The sequence below is a fragment of the Ambystoma mexicanum genome, chromosome 8 (assembly GCF_040938575.1).
Source record: "Ambystoma mexicanum isolate Mex_15411 chromosome 8, UKY_AmexF1_1, whole genome shotgun sequence".
NCBI classification, from domain to species: Eukaryota; Metazoa; Chordata; class Amphibia; order Caudata; family Ambystomatidae; genus Ambystoma; species Ambystoma mexicanum.
In genome coordinates, this window is record NC_090929.1 from 1,638,181,183 (window position 1) to 1,638,206,650 (window position 25,468).

At 46.7% G+C, this 25,468-nt stretch overlaps 1 protein-coding gene across 1 annotated transcript in view; it reads left to right on the forward strand.

The window, feature by feature from the left end:
• The window catches only part of FAM204A (family with sequence similarity 204 member A), a 550,935-nt gene extending 526,426 nt beyond the window's left edge, over window positions 1–24,509 (forward strand). Inside the window, exon 7 of the mRNA XM_069611905.1 lies at window positions 23,500–24,509. Within this exon, the coding sequence (XP_069468006.1) occupies window positions 23,500–23,551 (52 nt within the window). The 3' untranslated portion in view covers window positions 23,552–24,509. The remainder of the gene's footprint in view (window positions 1–23,499) is intronic.
• The last annotated feature ends 959 nt before the right edge of the window (window positions 24,510–25,468 follow it).

Consider the following 25,468-nt stretch of genomic DNA (forward strand, 5'->3'; position numbering starts at 1 on the left):
ACTCAGGGTTAGTATTTAACTCAATCAAGGTTCACCTGGCGGCGCGATCCGCATACACCACCTCTCAGAGTAAAGTATCATGGTGGAAGGTACCGGTCATTAAGGCATTCATGAAGGGAGTAAAGAGACTCCACCCTCCTATATCAAACCTGCCACCAGGCTTGGACCTCAATGTAGTACTCGCAAAACTCATGGCAGCCCCCTTTGAGCGTATGCATAAATCAAGCCTTAAACATGTTATGTATAAAATGACTTTCTTGGTGGCAATCGCCTCCATGAGTCAGCGAGCTTCAAGCATTGTCAGTGCAAGTCCCTTTCTTTTCTATCCACAAAGACAAATTGGTTTTAAGAACACAATCTAGGTATTCATCTAAGTTAATGTCAAAATTCCACGTAAACCGATCCATGGAACTACCGGCCTTCTTCCAGAACCCAACTAGCTCAGCTGAGAACTCCATACACTAGATTTATGGAGGACGGTCCTTTACTATGTAAACATGACCAGACTGCTCAGGAAAACAGACCAACTGTCTGTCTCCTTAGCACCAGGCAGAAAAGGAGACCACATTTCAAACAATGCCATCTCCAGATGGATAGTCAGATGCATACAGCTCTGCTACTCATTATCAAGCAAAACACTGCCTTTCACAGCGAGAGCTCACTCCACAAGGGAGTACAAGAGCTACTCTGGCCTTTATAGCAAGCGTCCCTCTGGATGCCATTTGCAAAGCAGCTACATGGAGCTCAGTACACACTTTCACTCAGCACTACTGCATTGACACACACTCTAAAACAGATACTCAGGTGGGACAAGTGGTTCTAAAACATATATTTGCAGCTTGACCTTCTCACAACCCTCCACTTTCTCCTAACACTGCTCGCTAATCTATGCATAGCATGTGATCTAAGCAGATTCCACAAGCCTCAGAAGGGATACATTACACACCGTAATCGTATTTCTGATGCTTGTATCTGCTTAAATTTGCATGCGCCCACCCTTCCTCCCCTCGGAGTAGAAGGTGCATAGATATTTAGATTGGCTTTATCTGATATATATCTGCTTTAATACAGAGGATGCAGAATAACGCAAAGCAAGATTCATCCATCGGGTGTGGTTTAAATAGCCTCCTGTAGTGCTTAGGTGTCTCCTTCCACAGCCACGCCTAGGTAAGAAAAGAGTTCCTGCTTTCCAGAAGAGTTCCAGTGTTCTGAATCTAGGGAGTGGCTCCTGCCCCACCCAACAGGAAAAGTAGTTCCAAACAGAAGAGGATCAGAGGCTCAACTGGCAGGCAAGTAAGCAGCATGGTCTGCTGCAGGTAAGTCCACCCAAGCATTATGAGCCCGGCGCTTCCAGCGCTGGGACTGGGCATATTTATGAGCCTGGTGCCACTGGCGCCAGGACTGGGTCCAAAAGGTCCCAATTGGGACTGGTTGGCACTCGGAACCTGGGTTATGGATCTGCTTCCAAGGGAGTTGGGAAAACCCTGACCTTTTGGAAGCAGAGATCATGACAGTACCCCCCCTCAAGGCCCCTCCCAAACCGGGCTTCTCCGGGGGTTTTGGCTTGTCAGGAAATGTTCGGGGAAATCTTTTGATTAGGCGAGGAGCGTGGACATATTCAGCAGGTTCCCAGGATCTCTCTTGGGGGCCGTAGCCTTTCCAGTCAATTATGTAAAATAGTTTAGATTTGGAGATCTTGGAGTCCAGAATGCTTTTGACTTCAAACTCGAGTTCTCCATCAACTAGGATAGGCTTTGGAGATTTAGTTAGTCGGGTTTGAGGTTGCACGGGTTTTAATAGAGAGACGTGGAAGACCGGATGTATCTTCATGTGCGGGGGCAAGTCCAACTTGACCGCTACTGGGTTTACTATGGTAGTGATGGAATAGGGACCAAGGTATCTTGGGTTGAATGTGCGTGGCCCTTTTAGAGGTAGATATTTGGTGGATAACCAGACTTGAACCCCTACTTGATATTGAGGGGCTTCCTTCCGATGTTGATCTGCTCCTTTCTTGTATTGTTCTTTAGCCCTTTGAAGGTGAGAAACAGCTTCCTTAAAGGCTTGGGTGATTGTAGAATGCAGGTAGTCTACTGCTGTCATGATCTCTGCTTCCAAAAGGTCAGGGTTTTCCCAACTCCCTTGGAAGCAGATCCATAACCCAGGTTCCGAGTGCCAACCAGTCCCAATTGGGACCTTTTGGACCCAGTCCTGGCGCCAGTGGCACCAGGCTCATAAATATGCCCAGTCCCAGCGCTGGAAGCGCCGGGCTCATAATGCTTGGGTGGACTTACCTGCAGCAGACCATGCTGCTTACTTGCCTGCCAGTTGAGCCTCTGATCCTCTTCTGTTTGGAACTACTTTTCCTGTTGGGTGGGGCAGGAGCCACTCCCTAGGTTCAGAACACTGGAACTCTTCTGGAAAGCAGGAACTCTTTTCTTACCTAGGCGTGGCTGTGGAATGAGACATCTAAGCACTACAGGAGGCTATTTAAACCACACCCGATGGATGAATCTTGCTTTGCGTTATTCTGCATCCTCTGCAGCAGAACGCTCATCGTGTCTTCTGCATCTGATCCTGGGCCTAAGGAAAAAGGCTTACCATCCTGAATCCAGTCTTCAGCAACACCTATAAAGACAAGAAAGAACAGGTTAGCATTACGGTCTTCAGTGACAGCGCTTCACTTACCTTGTCCATTGGCTGTCACCAACGCCTCGCGCTGCATTCCGGCATCTGAAAGACAAAGGCTTACCTACTCTTCGTGCGCTCCGGAGGTCTTCGCACTGCATTCCGGCATCTGAAAGACAAAAGCTTACCAACTCTTCGCATGCTCCGGAGGCCTTCGGCGCTGCATCCCGCATCTGAAAGACAAAACAAGGTGCGTTTAAAGACATTGGGGAACTTTAATACTCACGTGCCATTACTCCTTTCCACATCTAACCCAGTGGGTATTCCGGCACCCTGCAGCCGCTCCGAACTTGTACCTGCAAAATAAAAAGACAGAGCGCATCGTGAAGCAGGAAACAAGCGCTTACTTACGTGCTTCCAGGCGCTTCTATTCATCACACAGGCTCCATCTTCAACTCACTTCAGCCCGTCCTCCGCCATCGCCGGAACCCTGCAAAACAAGAGACATCATTACTAAAGACTTTTAAAGACATTAGAATTACTCAAAACTTACCGTTCGTGCAGTAAACGACAGACAGCAGTCCTCTGAAGTCAAGAGGCCTGCTCCTCTTATCCAGTGAAGAAACTGGTTACAGCACCCTGCCCCGAGGCAGATGGAGAGCACGGCGTTCACTTACCTAAGGTGAGAGCGTTAACCTTTGGGGTTCTACAGGAGAAGAGAAAGGGAAGAAGAGAGAGACATTCAATAACCCAGTTCATTAATCCCATATTTTCTATCTGCAGACATCTTACCCTTCAAGTCAGACATACAGTGCACAGAGGTCCAGCCCAAAGAGCCAGCCGTGTGTTACACATCACCTTTGAAGATACGGTATACGCCCAGTCAAGACCGGCGCCTCTACGGGAATCAGGTGAGCGTTACAGAACGCAAAGCCTACCGCAAAACTCCCGTCCAGGCGCTATGGAAACCTCGGATACCGACCAGCTAGCCCAGTTACTTGGGGAACTAAGGGCAGAAGTGCATGCAGCCCGTCAGGAAACGAACGCTCTAAGAAGGGAACTGATTATTTCCAAGGAGCGAACAGATGATCTCGCTAGACAATTGCTACAGTCACAAGCCGGACAGACCCCGTTACCCGCATCTGGGGGAAATCTTCCTTCTACATCCTCTATGAATCCAGTGCAGATCAACCTACCTGGGAATGTACCTCTGGCTCCGCCCGAACGATTTTCTGGTGACCCAAAGAGGTTTGCAGTATTTATCAATCAGTGCCGGTTGCATTTCTTATGCCGGCCAGCAGCCTTTCCAACTGATCAAGCTAAAGTAGCTTTCGTGCTTTCGTACCTTAGTGGCAATGCGGCAGACTGGTCGATCCCTCTAGTAAATCAAGATGATCCGGTCCTCCATGATTTTCAAGCTTTTCAGCTCAGTATGGAAAAACTGTTCGCAAGACATTCACAGGGGCAGGCCTTGGACAATGAGCTTCTTTCGTTGCGACAAGGTAATCAAGACCTTTTGGCTTATATTGCGTCTTTCAACAGACTGATAGTGGAAACTCAATGGCCTGAGGACAAAAGGATTACGCTGTTTTATATAGGTCTACGTGGAGAGCTCAAAGATGTGTTAGCCCAAGTAGTGAATCCCCCACAAGATTGTTCGGACTATATAGACTTAGTTGTTCAAATAGATCACAGACTGCAGAACAGGAAGGCCGATCGTTCCAAGTTTGATGCTCGAGTATTTTCCAAACCTCCAACTCCTTCCAAAGGAGTAGACTCCGGGGAACCCATGCAAATAGGGGGCCTGAAAGGTCCTCTAACACAAAAGGAGCGGGAAAGGAGAAAACAGTTGCAATTATGCCTCTATTGCGGAAACTCAGGGCACTTTCTTCGAGACTGTCCGGTGAAACCTGCCAAGAAGGCAGTAGGAGCTGCAGTTACCAAAGTTACAAACTCTGAGCAGGGAAACGACCTCGCCCGACAAGAATAGAGGTCCTCTTGCCGAGCGTGAAAACCAGTTCCGTGACCTCGCATTTCGTGATACCTATGGTCCTCATTAGCCCTGATAATCCGGATCGATTACATGCAATTGAAGCTTACGTCGACAGCGGTGCCATCGGCAATTATGTGGATCATGAAATGGTTTTGAGGATGAATCTAACTCTTTGTCCCAAGGCTGTAAAGGACGTCATTACTACGGTGGATGGAACGGAGATAGCCTCCGGACCAGTAACGCATACCACTCAAGAAGTGACGCTAGTAAGTCAAGATGGACACCATGAGAAGATCGTGTTCGATGTGATCAAGGCTCCTCAGTTTCAGATTATTCTAGGAATACCTTGGTTAGAGAAACACAATCCTCTGATCGATTGGCGAGCAAGAACGGTCCAGTTTCCAGAATGTGTCTCTACTTGTCACCCTCCACCTGGTGGTGCACTGGCAGCAATTTCTTCAGAGACTCCCCAGTTACCTCCCGAATACCTAGAATACCAAGATGTTTTCCGGAAGGATCAGGCTAACTCTCTACCTCCTCATAGGTCTTATGACTGCCAGATAGACCTGATACCTGGATCTACTCCTCCTTGTAGTAGAATTTATGCCCTCACCGAGCCTGAGAACCTTCACCTTCGACAATACCTGGATCAATACCTGGCAAATGGGTTTATTCGCCCTTCCAAGTCCCCTGCTTCTTCAGCTTTGTTCTTCGTTCCAAAAAAGGAAGGAGACCTTAGAACTTGTATAGATTATCGCTCCCTGAACCAGATCACCGTCAAGAATAGATATCCGTTACCTTTGATCCCTGAACTCCTGGACCAAGTCAGAAAAGCATGCATATATACAAAGCTGGATCTTAGAGGAGCCTACCACTTGGTACGAGTAAAAGAGGGCGATGAATGGAAGACGGCCTTCCGCACCAAATATGGGCTATTTGAATATCAGGTCATGCCCTTCGGACTTTGCAATGCCCCGACCGCCTTTCAATAGTTTATGAACGATGTCCTCAGAGAGCTCATAGATGTGTGTGTTGTTGTTTACATTGACGACATCCTCGTTTATTCTTCATCGGAATCTGAACATCGGAAACGCGTGAAAATGGTCCTCGAAAGATTGCGTCAACACAAACTTTTCGCTAAGTTGGAAAAATGTGTTTTCAACGTGACTGAAGTTGAATTCTTGGGATTCATATTATCACCTAGCAGAGTGCGTATGGATTCAAAGAAGGTCGATGCAGTTCTCAAATGGCCATCACCATCCTCCGTAAAAGGTGTGCAAAGCATGTTAGGCTTCGCTAACTTTTACCGCAGGTTTATCCCCGAATTTTCTCGAATAGTCCAGCCCATCACTGCCTTGTTAAAGAAAAACAAACGTTTTGAATGGTCTACCGAGGCGGAACAAGCTTTCCAGGATTTGAAGACTACATTTATCTCTGCACCAATCTTAAAACACCCTCGCCCCGAACTCCCCTACATCGTGGAAACCGATGCTTCAAGCCTTGCCATGGGGGCAGTTCTATCACAAAAGGACCCGGTAACCAATCAGTTGCATCCCGTGGCATTTTGGTCCCGCAAATTCTCGCCTCCTGAAATCAATTACACGATTACTGACAAGGAACTTCTGGCTCTCAAGTCTGCCTTTAAGGCTTGGCGGCATTATCTGCTGGGGGCCCGACACACCGTTACTGTGATTACGGATCACCGAAACCTGCAATATTTGAAAACCGCAAAAGCCCAATCCTCTAGACAACTCCGTTGGGCATTATTCTTTGCCGAGTTTGACTTCATAATTACCTATCGACCTGGTACAAAAAACGGTAAAGCTGATGCCCTTTCTCGGATGGGAGTGGAAGAACACTTGATCAACCCTAAACCTGTACCAATCATTCCCGAACAAAGAATTCTGGGTGTAATCGCCACACAATCCATAGAGGAAGTTAAGGATAAAGCCAGGTAACTTGTAACTCCAGCAGACATACAGAATTGGCATCTGCAGGGAAAGGACTTTGCAGTAAAGGACAACTTATTGTATTTCCAAGAACGATTATACCTGCCCAGCACAGATTTACAGAAAAAAGTAATCTCTTGTTATCACGATTCTTTAATGGAAGGACATCCCGGTATGGCCAAGACCTCAGAAAAGATCAAGCGCTACTTCTGGTGGCCGTCTTGGAAAAAAGATATCAGAGACTTTATAATGTCCTGTGGAGTATGCGCCCAAAACAAGAGTCAAAAGGAAAGACCAGCAGGCCTCTTACGCCCTATTGACATCCCACCTCGCCCTTGGCATACGCTTTCTATGGACTTCATCACCGATCTACCTCCATGCTCCGGATACAATACGATTCTAGTAATCGTGGACTTATTCTCCAAGATGGCGCATTTCATTCCGCTCAAAGGCTTGCCAACAGCAGCAACTCTGGCCCGAGAATTTCTCGAAAACATCGTCCGACTGCACGGTTTTCCTTCGGTTCTAATTTCGGATCGAGGTAGTCAATTTATTTCTCATTTTTGGCCAAGTTGCTGTCGGTCGGCTCAAATTGATGTGAGACTATCGACCAGTCACCACCCTCAGACCGACGGACAAACCGAGAGGACCAATCAAACTCTGGAACAGTATTTACGCTGCATGCTGCAACAAACTGAAAAGACTTGGAAAGATATCCTTTGGATAGCCGAATATGCCTACAATAACTCTGTCCATTCGGGAACTGGGAAAACCCCGTTTTTTCTTTCATACGGCAGTCACCCTCGAACCTCGGAGTTGGATCCCCTCCAAGATCTTGAAACACCAGCAGTAGACTACCTGCATTCTACAATCACCCAAGCCTTTAAGGAAGCTGTTTCTCACCTTCAAAGGGCTAAAGAACAATACAAGAAAGGAGCAGATCAACATCGGAAGGAAGCCCCTCAATATCAAGTAGGGGATCAAGTCTGGTTATCCACCAAATATCTACCTCTAAAAGGGCCACGCACATTCAACCCAAGATACCTTGGTCCCTATTCCATCACTACCATAGTAAACCCAGTAGCGGTCAAGTTGGATTTGCCCCCGCACATGAAGATACATCCGGTCTTCCACGTCTCTCTATTAAAACCCGTGCAACCTCAAACCCGACTAACTAAATCTCCAAAACCCATCCTAGTTGATGGAGAACTCGAGTTTGAAGTCAAAAGCATTCTGGACTCCAAGATCTCCAAATCTAAACTATTTTACATAATTGACTGGAAAGGCTACGGCCCCCAAGAGAGATCCTGGGAACCTGCTGAATATGTCCACGCTCCTCGCCTAATCAAAAGATTTCACCGAACATTTCCTGACAAGCCAAAACCCCCGGAGAAGCCCGGTTTGGGAGGGGCCTTGAGGGGGGGGTACTGTCATGATCTCTGCTTCCAAAAGGTCAGGGTTTTCCCAACTCCCTTGGAAGCAGATCCATAACCCAGGTTCCGAGTGCCAACCAGTCCCAATTGGGACCTTTTGGACCCAGTCCTGGCGCCAGTGGCACCAGGCTCATAAATATGCCCAGTCCCAGCGCTGGAAGTGCCGGGCTCATAATGCTTGGGTGGACTTACCTGCAGCAGACCATGCTGCTTACTTGCCTGCCAGTTGAGCCTCTGATCCTCTTCTGTTTGGAACTACTTTTCCTGTTGGGTTGGGCAGGAGCCACTCCCTAGGTTCAGAACACTGGAACTCTTCTGGAAAGCAGGAACTCTTTTCTTATCTAGGCGTGGCTGTGGAATGAGACACCTAAGCACTACAGGAGGCTATTTAAACCACACCCGATGGATGAATCTTGCTTTGCGTTATTCTGCATCCTCTGCAGCAGAACGCTCATCGTGTCTTCTGCATCTGATCCTGGGCCTAAGGAAAAAGGCTTACCATCCTGAATCCAGTCTTCAGCAACACCAAAAAGACAAGAAAGAACAGGTTAGCATTACGGTCTTCAGTGACAGCGCTTCACTTACCTGGTCCATCGGCTGTCACCAACGCCTCGCGCTGCATTCCGGCATCTGAAAGACAAAAGCTTACCAACTCTTCGCACGCTCCGGAGGCCTTCGGCGCTGCATCCCGCATCTGAAAGACAAAACAAGGTGCGTTTAAAGACATTGGGGAACTTTAATACTCACGTGCCATTACTCCTTTCCACATCTAACCCAGTGGGTATTCCGGCACCCTGCAGCCGCTCCGAACTTGTACCTGCAAAATAAAAAGACAGTTAGAGCGCATCGTGAAGCAGGCAACAAGCGCTTACTTACGTGCTTCCAGGCGCTTCTATTCATCACACGGGCTCCATCTTCAACTCACTTCAGCCCGTCATCCGCCATCGCCGGAACCCTGCAAAACAAGAGACATCATTACTAAAGACTTTTAAAGACATTAGAATTACTCAAAATTTACCGTTCGTGCAGTAAACGACGGACAGCAGTCCTCTGAAGTCAAGAGGCCTGCTCCTCTTATCCAGTGAAGAAACTGGTTACAGCACCCTGCCCCGAGGCAGATGGAGAGCACAGCGTTCACTTACCTAAGGTGAGAGCGTTAACCTTTGGGGTTCTACAGGAGAAGAGAAAGGGAAGAAGAGAGAGACATTCAATAACCCAGTTCATTAATCCCATATTTTCTATCTGCAGACATCTTACCCTTCAAGTCAGACATACAGTGCACAGAGGTCCAGCCCAAAGAGCCAGCCGTGTGTTACACATCACCTTTGAAGATACGGTATACGCCTAGTCAAGACCGGCGCCTCTACGGGAATCAGGTGAGCGTTACAACTGCTGGTGTTTCAAGATCTTGGAGGGGATCCAACTCCGAGGTTCGAGGGTGACTGCCGTACAAAAGAAAAAACGGGGTTTTCCCAGTTCCCGAATGGACAGAGTTATTGTAGGCATATTCGGCTATCCAAAGGATGTCTTTCCAAGTTTTTTCAGTTTGTTGCAGCATGCAGCGTAAATACTGTTCCAGAGTTTGATTGGTCCTCTCGGTTTGTCCGTCGGTCTGAGGGTGGTGACTGGTCGATAGTCTCACATCAATTTGAGCCGACCGACAGCAACTTGGCCAAAAATGAGAAATAAATTGACTACCTCGATCCGAAATTAGAACCGAAGGAAAACCGTGCAGTCGGACGATGTTTTCGAGAAATTCTCGGGCCAGAGTTGCTGCTGTTGGCAAGCCTTTGAGCGGAATGAAATGCGCCATCTTGGAGAATAAGTCCACGATTACTAGAATCGTATTGTATCCGGAGCATGGAGGTAGATCGGTGATGAAGTCCATAGAAAGCGTATGCCAAGGGCGAGGTGGGATGTCAATAGGGCGTAAGAGGCCTGCTGGTCTTTCCTTTTGACTCTTGTTTTGGGCGCATACTCCACAGGACATTATAAAGTCTCTGATATCTTTTTTCCAAGACGGCCACCAGAAGTAGCGCTTGATCTTTTCTGAGGTCTTGGCCATACCGGGATGTCCTTCCATTAAAGAATCGTGATAACAAGAGATTACTTTTTTCTGTAAATCTGTGCTGGGTAGGTATAATCGTTCTTGGAAATACAATAAGTTGTCCTTTACTCCAAAGTCCTTTCCCTGCAGATGCCAATTCTGTATGTCTGCTGGAGTTACAAGTTGCCTGGCTTTATCCTTAACTTCCTCTATGGATTCTGTGGCGATTACACCCAGAATTCTTTGTTCGGGAATGATTGGTACAGGTTTAGGGTTGATCAAGTGTTCTTCCACTCCCATCCGAGAAAGGGCATCAGATTTACCGTTCTTTGTACCAGGTCGATAGGTAATTATGAAGTCAAACTCGGCAAAGAATAATGCCCAACGGAGTTGTCTAGAGGATTGGGCTTTTGCGGTTTTCAAATATTGCAGGTTTCGGTGATCCGTAATCACAGTAACGGTGTGTCGGGCCCCCAGCAGATAATGCCGCCAAGCCTTAAAGGCAGACTTGATAGCCAGAAGTTCCTTGTCAGTAATCGTCTAATGGATTTCAGGAGGCGAGAATTTGCGGGACCAAAATGCCACGGGATGCAACTGATTGGTTACCGGGTCCTTTTGTGATAGAACTGCCCCCATGGCAAGGCTTGAAGCATCAGTTTCCACGATGTAGGGGAGTTCGGGGCGAGGGTGTTTTAAGATTGGTGCAGAGATAAATTTAGTCTTCAAATCCTGGAAAGCTTGTTCCGCCTCGGTAGACCATTCAAAACGTTTGTTTTTCTTTAACAAGGCAGTGATGGGCTGGACTATTCGAGAGAATTCGGGGATAAACCTGTGGTAAAAGTTAGCGAAGCCTAACATGCTTTGCACACCTTTTACGGAGGATGGTGATGGCCATTTGAGAACTGCATCGACCTTCTTTGAATCCATACGCACTCCGCCAGGTGATAATATGAATCCCAAGAATTCAACTTCAGTCACGTTGAAAACACATTTTTCCAACTTAGCGAAAAGTTTGGGTTGACGCAATCTTTCGAGGACCATTTTCACGTGTTTCCGATGTTCAGATTCCGATGAAGAATAAACGAGGATGTCGTCAATGTAAACAACAACACACACATCTATGAGCTCTCTGAGGACATCGTTCATAAAATATTGAAAGGCGGCCGGGGCATTGCAAAGTCCGAAGGGCATGACCTGATATTCAAATAGCCCATACTTGGTGCGGAAGGCCGTCTTCCATTCATCGCCCTCTTTTACTCGCACCAAGTGGTAAGCTCCTCTAAGATCCAGCTTTGTATATATGCATGCTTTTCTGACTTGGTCCAGGAGTTCAGGGATCAAAGGTAACGGATATCTATTCTTAACGGTGATCTGGTTCAGGGAGCGATAATCTATACAAGTTCTAAGGTCTCCTTCCTTTTTTGGAACGAAGAACAAAGCTGAAGAAGCAGGGGACTTGGAAGGACGAATAAACCCATTTGCCAGGTATTGATCCAGGTATTGTCGAAGATGAAGGTTCTCAGGCTCGGTGAGGGCATAAATTCTACTACAAGGGGGAGTAGATCCAGGTATCAGGTCTATCTGGCAGTCATAAGACCTATGAGGAGGTAGAGAGTTAGCCTGATCCTTCCGGAAAACATCTTGGTATTCTAGGTATTCGGGAGGTAACTGGGGAGTCTCTGAAGAAATTGCTGCCAGTGCAACGCCAGGTGGAGGGTGACAAGTAGAGACACATTCTGGAAACTGGACCGTTCTTGCTCGCCAATCGATCAGAGGATTGTGTTTCTCTAACCAAGGTATTCCTAGAATAATCTGAAACTGAGGGGCCTTGATCACATCGAACACGATCTTCTCATGGTGTCCATCTTGACTTACTAGCGTCACCTCTTGAGTGGTATGCGTTACTGGCCCGGAGGCTATCTCCGTACCATCCACCGTAGTAATGACGTCCTTTACAGCCTTGGGACAAAGAGTTAGATTCATCCTCAAAACCATTTCATGATCCACATAATTGCCGATGGCACCGCTGTCGACGTAAGCTTCAATTGCATGTAATCGATCCGGATTATCAGGGCTAATGAGGACCATAGGTATCACGAAATGCGAGGTCACGGAACTGGTTTTCACGCTCGGCAAGAGGACCTCTATTCTTGTCGGGCGAGGTCGTTTCCCTGCTCAGAGTTTGTAACTTTGGTAACTGCAGCTCCTACTGCCTTCTTGGCAGGTTTCACCGGACAGTCTCGAAGAAAGTGCCCTGAGTTTCCGCAATAGAGGCATAATTGCAACTGTTTTCTCCTTTCCCGCTCCTTTTGTGTTAGAGGACCTTTCAGGCCCCCTATTTGCATGGGTTCCCCGGAGTCTACTCCTTTGGAAGGAGTTGGCGGTTTGGAAAATACTCGAGCATCAAACTTGGAACGATCGGCCTTCCTGTTCTGCAGTCTGTGATCTATTTGAACAACTAAGTCTATATAGTCCGAACAATCTTGTGGGGGATTCACTACTTGGGCTAACACATCTTTGAGCTCTCCACGTAGACCTCTATAAAACAGCGTAATCCTTTTGTCCTCAGGCCATTGAGTTTCCACTATCAGTCTGTTGAAAGACGCAATATAAGCCAAAAGGTCTTGATTACCTTTTCGCAACGAAAGAAGCTCATTGTCCAAGGCCTGCCCCTGTGAATGTCTTGCGAACAGTTTTTCCATACTGAGCTGAAAAGCTTGAAAATCATGGAGGACCGGATCATCTTGATTTACTAGAGGGATCGACCAGTCTGCCGCATTGCCACTAAGGTACGAAAGCACGAAAGCTACTTTAGCTTGATCAGTTGGAAAGGCTGCTGGCCGGCATAAGAAATGCAACCGGCACTGATTGATAAATACTGCAAACCTCTTTGGGTCACCAGAAAATCGTTCGGGCGGAGCCAGAGGTACATTCCCAGGTAGGTTGATCTGCACTGGATTCATAGAGGATGTAGAAGGAAGATTTCCCCCAGATGCGGGTAATGGGGTCTGTCAGGCTTGTGACTGTAGCAATTGTCTAGCGAGATCATCTGTTCGCTCCTTGGAAATAATCAGTTCCCTTCTTAGAGCGTTCGTTTCCTGACGGGCTGCATGCACTTCTGCCCTTAGTTCCCCAAGTAACTGGGCTAGCTGGTCAGTATCCGAGGTTTCCATAGCGCCTGGACGGGAGTTTTGCGGTAGGCTTTGCGTTCTGTAACGCTCACCTGATTCCCGTAGAGGCGCCGGTCTTGACTGGGCGTATACCGTATCTTCAAAGGTGATGTGTAACACACGGCTGGCTCTTTGGGCTGGACCTCTGTGCACTGTATGTCTGACTCGAAGGGTAAGATGTCTGCAGATAGAAAATATGGGATTAATGAACTGGGTTATTGAATATCTCTCTCTTCTTCCCTTTCTCTTCTCCTGTAGAACCCAAAGGTTAACGCTCTCACCTTAGGTAAGTGAACGCCGTGCTCTCCATCTGCCTCGGGGCAGGGTGCTGTAACCAGTTTCTTCACTGGATAAGGGGAGCAGGCCTCTTGACTTCAGAGGACTGCTGTCCGTCGTTTACTGCACGAACGGTAAGTTTCGAGTAATTCTAATGTCTTTAAAAGTCTTTAGGAATGATGTCTCTTGTTTTGCAGGGTTCCGGCGATGGCGGATGACTGGCTGAAGTGAGTTGAAGATGGAGCCCGTGTGATGAATAGAAGCGCCTGGAAGCACGTAAGTAAGCGCTTGTTGCCTGCTTCACGATGCGCTCTAACTGTCTTTTTATTTTGCAGGTACAAGTTCGGAGCGGCTGCAGGGTGCCGGAATACCCACTGGGTTGGATGTGGAAAGGAGTAATGGCACGTGAGTATTAAAGTTCCCCAATGTCTTTAAACGCACCTTGTTTTGTCTTTCAGATGCGGGATGCAGCGCCGAAGGCCTCCGGAGCGTGCGAAGAGTTGGTAAGCTTTTGTCTTTCAGATGCCGGAATGCAGTGTGAAGACCTCCGGAGCGCACGAAGAGTAGGTAAGCCTTTGTCTTTCAGATGCCGGAATGCACCGCGAGGCGTTGGTGACAGCCGATGGACCAGGTAAGTGAAGAGCTGTCACTGAAGACCGTAATGCTAACCTGTTCTTTCTTGTCTTTATAGGTGTTGCTGAAGACTGGATTCAGGATGGTAAGCCTTTTTCCTTAGGCCCAGGATCAGATGCAGAAGACACGATGAGCGTTCTGCTGCAGAGGATGCAGAATAACGCAAAGCAAGATTCATCCATCGGGTGTGGTTTAAATAGCCTCCTGTAGTGCTTAGGTGTCTCCTTCCACAGCCACGCTTAGGTAAGAAAAGAGTTCCTGCTTTCCAGAAGAGTTCCAGTGTTCTGAATCTAGGGAGTGGCTCCTGCCCCACCCAACAGGAAAAGTAGTTCCAAACAGAAGAGGATCAGAGGCTCAACTGGCAGGCAAGTAAGCAGCATGGTCTGCTGCAGGTAAGTCCACCCAAGCATTATGAGCCCGGTGCTTCCAGCGCTGGGACTGGGCATATTTATGAGCCTGGTGCCACTGGCGCCAGGACTGGGTCCAAAAGGTCCCAATTGGGACTGGTTGGCACTCGGAACCTGTGTTATGGATCTGCTTCCAAGGGAGTTGGGAAAACCCTGACCTTTTGGAAGCAGAGATCATGACACACCCTTTCCCTTTCTCGCCTGGCTGCCTTTCCCAAACATGGATAGAACACCTTTCAAATTCTGCCCCACGTGTAATAAAAGATTTCTGTTGATCCACAAACGCAGAGTGTGCAACCGGTGTCTAAACTGCGACCACGACGAAGGGTATTGTCGAGCCTGCAAGATCTTTATACCTAAGACCGTTAAAGATCGCAGAACCAAGCAGTGGGCTCATCACGCAATGCAGGGACCGCCATTGATGTGGAGGATGCTTCCAGTGACGGCAGCGTTGCCGTCTTTTCGGACGTGAGGGCGACGGGGAACAGCCAACTTCCCAAGTGCAGGCCCCCGACCCTAAGAGGCAGACCAGCTGCTCTGTTATGAGGAACAATACCCGGCGGCAAAAGCACTCCCACTACTACACATGCCACTAAACACACATCCCGGAGCGATGAGTCAGCGCTGTCAACCAAACGCCCAGATACAGCGTCTAGGAGATCTGTAGATTCCCTGTCCTCTGGGCACTCGATGTCCCGATCGCGCCATGACAAGCCCCAGAAACCAAAAGACACCGCCCGTAAAACAACATCGACCGATCGTCAGCAGACTAGGGGGAGGTCCATCCCACTACCGAGAGTCAACATCCCCCGTCTAAATTGACAAAAAACACTGGGTTGTCACACCTGGTTAAGAAACATGTCCCTGAGAGTCTGTTAAAGGCTACTCATTCCAAAAAACATAAAGAAAAGACTAAAGACAGGTCTCACAAGGACAAGTTTACCCTGCAAGACTTGTCCTTGGCCTCAAGCCCAGGGATCGTATCTCTCCAGGACTGAAATCTCTGCACTGGCTCCCAGTGGCTACGAGGATTAAGTTCAAAACCCTCTGCATTGTCCACAAAGCCTTCTGGGGCCTCGGGCCTCAATACCCTCAACTCTCTCTTCCTAAATATCTTCCTTCTCGAGCTCTTTGCTCATCCGCCTTCAACTCCCTCAGGGTCAGTTACTTCTCCAAGCAACGAGTTGGTGGTAGATCTCTTTCTTCGGCTGGGGCCTCCCTCTGGAACTGCCTCCCTGAAACTTGAGGAGAATCATCTCCGGCTCCGGAAGGACCTCAAAACCTTTCTCTTTGCTTCTGCTTTTTCTCCTCCTCTCCCCTGCTGACTTCCTGGCTGAAACCGAAACTGCACTGTTTACCTGGCCACCCTATGATCTCGGGCCCAGGACCCCTCCCCCGCCAGTCGCACACCTGCACTGCCTTCCTGGCAAACTCTGCACTTGGGGACTGTTTTCTGTATCCCTACAGTCCCACTACCAGCACTTGACACATGCTGTCTGCACTTAGCCTTGCCACCTGCTGGCTGTACTTTTACTTATTGTTATTTATTCTTTTATCCCATGTACTGCACTGTCCCTTCCCCCGCACAGTCCCCCTTTCACCTTCCCATGCACTTGCGCGATCTGAATGACACCTGGCCCAGTAGGATCGCTGTCTGTCTTCCCTCTGTTCCCCCTCCCTTGCCTCGTCGCACCTTGAAACACTTGTGTATAGGCGCGTTATAAATGCCATATCATATCATACCATATCTTTCTAAGGAGACTATACCTGCCCCACAAAAAGTGGGTTCTTTGACTGAAGCTTTACAGAATAAGGGTCTAGCCACACCTACACCCTTAGTACAAGTCCTTACCTTTCAGTACCCTGGGGTCATCCACAGTTCAGCAGAAGACATAGGCTAATGTCAAGAATGACCACCTTTGCCAATTGTTTTGAAAAAATCCCTCAGGCTTTCAAAAACCTTCATGTTACACCTCCTACTACTCAGTCTTCCAGCTCATAGCCACTGCCTTCCAGCTTTCAGCCTCTGGCTTCTACCCAGCTCCCAGCAAAACGGTCTCGTACATTAGCAGCTGATCTTTATGATGTTAATACAGATACTGAAGGGGATAATGAGGAAAACCAGCAATCTGACCATTACTATGATGGTGATGATGATGATGAGGAGGAGGCAGAGGTGTATACCATGGCCTCACCAATTCAACAAGATTCCCCAGTGCCTGCTTCTCCTCAGCCCCTCCACAACGACATATTAATCAAAGCAGCTGAGCACTTTGGCATTCAGACACTGGAAACTCAGCAAGACAAAGACTTTGTGGAGGACATTTTGGGCGACAAGAAGGTTGCCACCCAATTCATCCCGATTTTAAAATCTGTCCAGAGAAGAATCCAACCTTCACTGGAGACACCCATTCAAACACAGGCAGTAAACCTGCAGGTAGAGAAACCTTTTCGCCCAGCGCCGTCTGACCCGCTCTATATCAGGGGCCAACTTAAGCCGGATTTGCTCGTGGTCACAACTACCCGTTAAAAGGGCAGGAACACCACTAGCCTCTTCAGAGGCTCCCCCAGACAAGGAGAGCAAGAAGCTCTATAACATGGGAAGGAAGGTAGCGACTTCGACAGCGTTTCAAGCTAGAATATCCACACTGTTGTCAAGTTACGATTGCCATAAATGGGATGAAATAACAACTCTAATAGATTCTGCACCCGAGCCTTTAAAGTCTCAACTTGCATTAGTAGCAGCTGAAGGCAAAGCTACGGCCAGCTGCATTCTCAAGAATAACCTCAACGATGCAGAAAATGCAGGCCGTTTCACCACTGAAGGAACCATAATCAAGCGCCACGCTTGGCTTCGCCAGTCTGGCTTTAAGCTGGAGACCCAGGCAACGTTACTTAACATGCCAGTGGAACCGACCGTGTTATTCAGCAAAGCAGTGGAGTACGCCCTGAAGTCCGCCAAGGAGGAATATGACACCCTCAAGTCCCTTCGGCAACTTACTACTAAACCTCCTGGCCCGAGAGGCACAAACTATTTTTGCCGCTTTCGTAGCCAAAATTCCCAAAGACGCTGCGGGTACGGACAAAGTCAAAATTCCTCCTTGAATAACAATCAAGGTCAGGCGTCACAAGGTTACCAGAAAGGCCAGCGCAAATCACACGGCCGGTGGAGGTCTTCCTCATCTAGAGGTGGAGGAACACCTCCCAAGAAATGACAGCCCGCTACAGGTCCCCTCCCATGCCTTCCCAGTAGGGGAATGGATTTCACACTTCACCCACGCATGGGAGGGAATAACCACGGACAAGTGGGTGCTTTCAACAGTAGCGGGAGGGTATTGTGTGGTACTCCACCAAAAACCATAGAACCATCCCCGCGCCAAAGAAAGACCACAAGAGAAGAACAGCTCATCCTTCTCGAAGATGTCAACGCGTTGCTTCTCAAGGACGCCATAGAGATTGTGCCGTCCAACGAGGTAAACAAGGATATTTATTCAACCTACTTCGTTGTGCCAAAGAAAGATCTATGCGCGTGTGTTAGACTTACGCCCTGCAAACACTTATGTAAAGCCACAAAACTTCTGCATGACAATGCTACCAGAAGTAATCCCCCTGCTAAAATGGGGAGATTACATGGCAACACTGGATATGAAGGATGCCTATTTTCATATTTCAATGTTCCCAGCGCACAGAAGACTTGTGTTTCAAAATATCAAACAAGCACTACGAATTTAAGGTGCTACTATTCGGTATCGCTTTGACTCCAAGGGTATTCACCAAGGTACTGGCGGTGGTGGCAGCGCACCTGCGCATGGAGGCAATCGCAGTGTACCCCTACCTGGACGACTGGCTGATCACGGGAGAATCGCCCCATCTTTGCAAGCTAGACACGCCAAGAACCATAAACCTCTTCCAATTAGGTTTCTCAATAAACAAGAAAAAGTCAAGTCTTCTACCAAACACGACAAAACAGTTCTTAAGAGCTGTTTTAGACACAAGAACAGGCTTGGCCTTTCCATCCAGGGAAAGACTTCAAAACATGCTTCGGTAAATACCCCAGTATCAAGCCAGTCACCAGATAGGCATACGCAAAGGAATGCATTTTCTAGGCATGATGGCATCATGCATATACCTGGTCCCACACGCACGTCTGCGCATGCGCCCCATGCAGGAGTGGTTGGCGAAACAGTGGTCTCAGGCAAGCTGTCAGTGGGACGATCTAGTGGTCGTTTCACCAACACTAGTTAAAAACCTGCACTGGAGGACAAGGGAAAATCTGTTAAAGGGAAAACCCTTCCAAGATCCGGAGGCGCAAGCGATCATTACTACAGACACATCTCTATCCGTTTGGGGGGCTCACTACCTTCACCACACAGCACATGGTCTGTGGACTCGCATCACGGCACAGAACCACATCAACCTGTTGGAACTGCTAGCAGTATTCAAAGCTCTTCAAGCATTCGAAAGCTCAGCTGACGAACCAGAAGGTTCAAATGTTAACAGACCGCACCACTGCAATGTTCTATATAAACAAACAGGGGGGGACCCACTCTTTCCAAATCTGTCCAAGCTGGCACAGAGAATATAGAGTTGGGCACTCAAATGGGGGATGTTCCTGTCATCCCAACATGTTCCAGGGGAACTCAACACCCTAGCAGACTCTTTGAGCAGAGATCCCCTACCAGAAGAACACGAGTGGCAACTAGACCCAGATGTAGTAGACCACATCTTCTCCCAGTGGGATACCCCACGCTAGACTTGTTTGCTACAGGAGAAATCAAGCAGTGCCCAGACTTCGCGTCCAGGTTCCCCCAAACAGGCTCCAAGTGGAACGTCCTATGGATGAACTGGTCAGGGATATTTGCTTACGTTTTTCCACCAGCTCCTTTAATGAGCAGGGTATTGAACAAGATTCACAGAGAACAGATGACGCTCATCCTAGTTGCTCCAATGTGGGCAAGACAGCCATGGTATCGACATCTGCGCAAACTGGCGATGTGCAATCCCATCAAACTCCCGTGTCAGACAAACCTATTGACCCAACACGGGGGAATGACAGTACACCCTCAACCGCAATCAATAAACCTGCCAGTTTGGCTCCTGAGGTCATAGAGTTCGGACACCTTAATCTGCCTCACCGGCGTATGAATATCCTCAGGGAGGATCGAAAACCTAACACTAGACACTGTTATTTCGACAAGTGGAGAAGATTTGTAATCTGGTGCCAGTCTAAACAAATAAACCCCATAGAATGTACTCCTTCCCACATTTTAAACTATATGCTCCACTTTTTAGACCCAGGGTTAGTATTCAACTCCATAAAGGTCCACCTGGTAGCTCTATCAACGTACACCACCACTCAGAGTAAGGCACTATGGTGGAAGATTGCAGTCATTAAAGCTTTCATGGAAGGGGTAAAGAGACTCCACCCTCCAATTTCTAATCCACCGCCAGGCTGGGATCGCAATGTTGTACTCGCTAAGCTCATGGGGCCCCCATTCGAGCCTATGCACAAGTCAAGTCTTAAACACCTGACATACAAGACTGCCTTCTTAGTGGCTATTACTTTCATAAGAAGAGTTAGTGAATTACAAGCATTGTCAGTGCAGGATCCTTTCTTTATCATTTATAAGGACAAATTGGTTTTACGTACGTACCCATCCTAGGTTCTCTCCTCAATTAATTTCCAAATTCCACGTAAACCAATCCATTGATCTACCGCCTTCTCTGGTAAAAAAAAAAATTGTTCTCACCTATAGCCCAAACCGCTGGACAGATTTTCACCAAATGTGCGCCAGGAGTGGCAGCTTGGTCCCGAAAGCGTGCTTTTGTAAACCTGGTGGAAATCCATTCAGTAGTTTTTAACAAAACGGCCAAAAAGTAGGTAAAAAAATGTGATATCTGGGTCCGGTCAGTGGACTCGCTTCCCCATTTGGTCCACGGACACACCCCTGGACGAATTGCGGTCCAGCGTGATATCCGCAGACATGAAGCACACCGCCAATTGGATGGTGAAAATAGTGAGGTGCATCATATTTTTTTAAATGGTCACCATGTTGGATCCGCGGGCAGCCGCCGATGTTTGCGGAGGGTGCGGTTGGGAAAAAGTAACACATTTGCGGTTATTTGGTGGTCGAAACAGGTGCTGGTGGGGATGGCGTGTGGAATAAAGATTATATGTAGCTGTTATTCTAGGTGAAAAAAGTGGGTGCGGGTGCTGCCCAGTCCGCAGACACCCCAGTAGTCCACAGACAGCAGAGAGAACATACAATTTGGAAAACACATTTGGATGGGCACCACACTAGAGGGACGGTGGGTGTTTCCTCCACATTTAAGCCTCTTTAAAGGGTAACATCACAGCTGGCCGCTGCTCACAAAAAGCAGCTTGTCACATGTGTTCTACTTTAATCAGAGTTCCATTGGATGAAAGCAGAAGGCAGGCTTGTGTGTCAAATGAAGCAGGAGACGCGCCAGCAGCCATGTCAGTTGTCCAGGCTCAGTCCCCAACTGACTCCTACATGAACCATGCAGTCAAGTCCAAGCCCTTAACATTTGCTGAGCTCTCATGCACACACCATTCACCAACATTGTTCACTTTAGTCAACATGGCCAGCAGGACAGGCAAACGTGGCACAGCACATTTCTCATATACTGAAACTGAGCTCTAAAAGCATCTTCTGTATGTCCTGTAGTGTTGCTGCATGTCATTTTGCATTTTGATACACATTATAAAAGCAGGACTGCAAGTATGAGAATACAATATGATGTGAGCTTAAAAACCAGGAATAGTTGATTTATTTCCTATCCAACAGGTGGCATGAGTGAGAAGGGGGTTGTAAACCAGGGGCGGCTGTACAGGGAGTGGCTGGGACACTTCCTAACCATGTAGACCAAAATGCCCTCATGACTGCTCTCGCAGAGACAGCAGTTTGGCAAAAAAACAGTCTGAATCCTCCCAGAAGTCCTGGATCTGTTTACTAAGTGGAGTCTGTGGGAATGGAGATCATGCTACTCCCCACCCTTGGCTGGTACTTCACAGGTCAATGGAGCCTGTTCCTCAGGAAAGACTCAACATCTGGATAAGAAGGATTTATCTGCACATGGTTTGAGAAAAGAAAGCTAAAACTCCAAGGAATCCTGTCTGTGGTCTTCAGAGATGCATTAGACACCAGCCGCAAGCCACACTGAGGAAAATCCTGCTTCATCTTCACAATGTGCAGCATCAGTGGCTGGGCATCCCTGCATCACACATACACAGGGCCTCCTGTTCTACTGTAGTGTACAGTGAACACAAAAATAATGACAGTGTCTCCGGACACCACAACTATAAAGGAGCACAGGCACGCTATAGTTAACTATTGACAGACAATAATGAACTGTACCATGTCTGGCAATAATTAACCATATGGTGTCTCAGCACAAACGGAGGCTTCCTATTGACTGTGTCAACAATGAACTATGCAGTGTTCTTCAGCAGTAAATTGGTGGAGGATAGCGGCAGGGAGTCCTAAAAAGGTAAGGGTGAAGAGAGATGCATGTGAGGGTATGCTTGCTTGCATGCTGTGGTAGCTCATTATTGGTGCATGACGGGGCAACGCTGCTCTCATTGTGGCAAGTAGGTTATCATGGGGTGGAAGTAGCAGCAGCCTCTACGCTGACTTGGGTAAGGAAATATAGGAGTGGCCGTGTAGAGGGGGGGGGGGGGCTAGTGGAAATAAATTGGACAATACGACAGTTACAGAGATGCAAGAACTGAAAACATCAAGATGCTTTGTGCATCACAAAGCAGCTGATTGATGCCAGGGCTTGTTTAATATGTGCATGCAAGAGCTCTGGCTGTGAGGTAAAGAAGGCTCTAGATGGACCTAAATAACCCCAAAACATCTAGGGTGCTGGCACTACCAGGTCAGAAATGATCCCCACAGCTGTGTCTTTCTATGTCCATAAGGGAGTCATTTACTTGTTATATCACTGGTGCTAATCTGTCGCCTAGTTGTAGGGATTCAAAAATGTAATCTTGATCATGTGTTATTGTGCACCATGTGTTGAATTGTACCCATTAGGGTTGAGAACTCAACTGATCTATTGTAACATCATTGATTGACATGAACAGAGCCTCAATGCGATACGGCGTCTCTAGTAAGCTCAAGCTTACACATTTTGGTAAACAATACCGGGGAAATGAGATCTGCACTATGGAGTGAAAACGAGGTATTCCACTCGGAGCGAAGTTAGCCACTACGACACGTTTTGCTACAAGTGAAAGCTCGTCGTTTGAGTAAGCTAAATAACTGGCCCCATCAAATGAGACCTGTATAAGAAAGTGATCCCTGTCAAGTCTACCAAAAAAGAGCACAATATATTGAGGGTTAGAAGACTAATTAGCCATACTAAATAAGTAACATCATCTGTCCGGACGAAGGACTTTTGAACAACACGAAGGAACCTACCTAGGGATAGGGTTTATTCCAAGAAAATAGGCCGAAAGGCGTTGACATATCCTGAAGACACGTTAATTTGAAAAACTGTTCTATACCTTAGAAAATCTGTGGAAAAATGTCCCTTAAACAATTGTATAATTTGTGATCAGATGGCATATCAAGAAAGTCTATGTCTAACCCTTGAACATTTTTTGTTTTGTACCATGATTTTTATGTTATCTATTAATTTTTTATAGGAAAAGTTATAACAAGAAAACCATTGTTGAAAAATAAATTAACCAACATGTGTACTTGATATAAGTATAAGAGTTCCGATTCTTGGTATTTCACAATGATATAAGTCACTTACATGTCATAGTATGTGGTCTCCACTTGGTTAAAAAACAGGAGACATGGGTAGCCTGTGTTTCATATTTTTCGTACATTGTTTCCGCTCTACTATAACACGGATCCCCCCAAAAACAAAAAATATTGGGAATTACCTACTATATATACCTTGACATGAACATGCCATTAATTCTGTTTCAGATTTGAAGCCAAACAGAGATGGGAAACGAAGAGCAACATGGGATACATGTGACATGGAGAGCCACCCATACTTCATGCAACAGAGGGCATGATGTTATTTGGTCCCCTGCTCGTGGTGATGAAAGAAAAAAGGCTACCTGTCTTGTTTTAAGGCGATAGAGATGGGTCCAAGTGAGGCGTTTAAACAAGACTTCCCGGTCCTGATGTTTCCATGTTGGATGATTGTAAATAGAAATGCTAATTTGTTGGTTCCGATCAGAAGTGCAGATGTTATAAAGTTCAGTACAACAGTGATATTGATATTTTATTTCTATCGTTTCAAACCTACTTTCACAGCCCTGGGACACTACTCTTTGCCAGCGCCTCATTATGTAATTCATGCATCACTCCTTCTATTACTGCAATTGGTAAGATAACTTTGTGGATTAAAAAGGCTGCCATGGAGCCCTGTGTACAACTTATTGGTTACCGGTTTCAACCCTGGCAGGGCTAACTGAACCCCGTCTGTTTGAAAGTGGTAAAATAAGAAACTTCGAGTATGGTGATAATAAGGCTTGTTATATACAGTGCTTGAATGCTCAGGATTCATTTTAGGGTCATATTAAAAAGAAATAGGAATTAGAGGAGTGTTAACTCCCTTCCAAGCAAATACCATCATCAGTTGTTGTATCACGCCCGCTAGCAGCGTCCTGGGACTCCTACCTCCTTTTCAAGAAGACCATCATTAAGCTGCTCATTAGCCTGTCTCCTGCTCGTGGTGTCATGGGTCCCACTGTGCTTTGCCACCGAGCCCTGTGCGTTAAAGCCCTTTCACTTATGTGATGTGCTGGATGTCTATCTAAGAAACAACTCCTTTACTCTCATTGTTTCCCTGTCTTTTTCTGCTGTCATACCTTTCCCCAGAGTGTGTTTATGCTTTTGTTGTGGATAAACTCAATCAATGTGTAAACTTGATTAGTACAAATCTTTTTCAGAGGTATATGCTTAATAAAATGACATTTTAACCATGACATTGTAATTTATGTTTTGCTTTCAGTATGTACAACTATTGTACAAGCTCTATTTTCCATCACAGAACTATAAGAATACATCTTATTTTAAAAAAGACCACAAGTTAAATTCCTACTGCTCTCTCATTTGAGAACAAATCTGCTTTTACCTACATTGTAGTATATTCTCTATTTTTTTAAAACTGCAATTCACACAAGAACCAGTGCAGCCATGTGTCCAACACCATAGTGTGAATGGGAAGTGACACAAGTTTTGTTATAGGGCAGTATGTTTGGTATCTGACTTAATGGTAGCGAAGATCTACAGAATTTAAGATTTGAAGGTGTCTTGATTATATTAGAGTTTTGGTTACACTTTGTTATGTTCATGTGCCAAGAAACAAAAAGAATGAGACTCAACTCGATTTATTTGTAATGGTAGTTAATATATTTTTCAGTTGCCCTTTGTGATGACACGTGTTTCGACGGATCACACTGTCTTTTTCAAATCAGGGCTATAATTTGTGTTCAGCCATATTAATTCCCATCATTGGAATAACACATACACATAAGCATCATTGTGGAAACAATGAGTTATGATAAACATAAGTAGACATTTGACCAAAAAAGATGTGTAGACGTGAAGGGAGGGGGGAAAAGGGAGGATAATTTAGGGTGAACAGAATAATCAAAATGCAAAGAGAAGAGACAATGCAAAACATTAGTTAGTTATATAGATCATCTTGGTGTCAATCCATATCATAGAGACAGTTTGTACAAATTAAATCGCGGTTGTGAAAAAACGTTCGTTTTGATTAGATTAGAAGCTAGATATATTAGAATCAATATCCTGTTATAGTGAATATTCTGTGACACACATAATAGCAACAATGACCTTTATAATTGCTTAAACCGTGGTGGGGCGGAGGCTGTGGAGTATAATGGCAGCATCTTTCTCTTTGCTCCAAAAATGGAACACA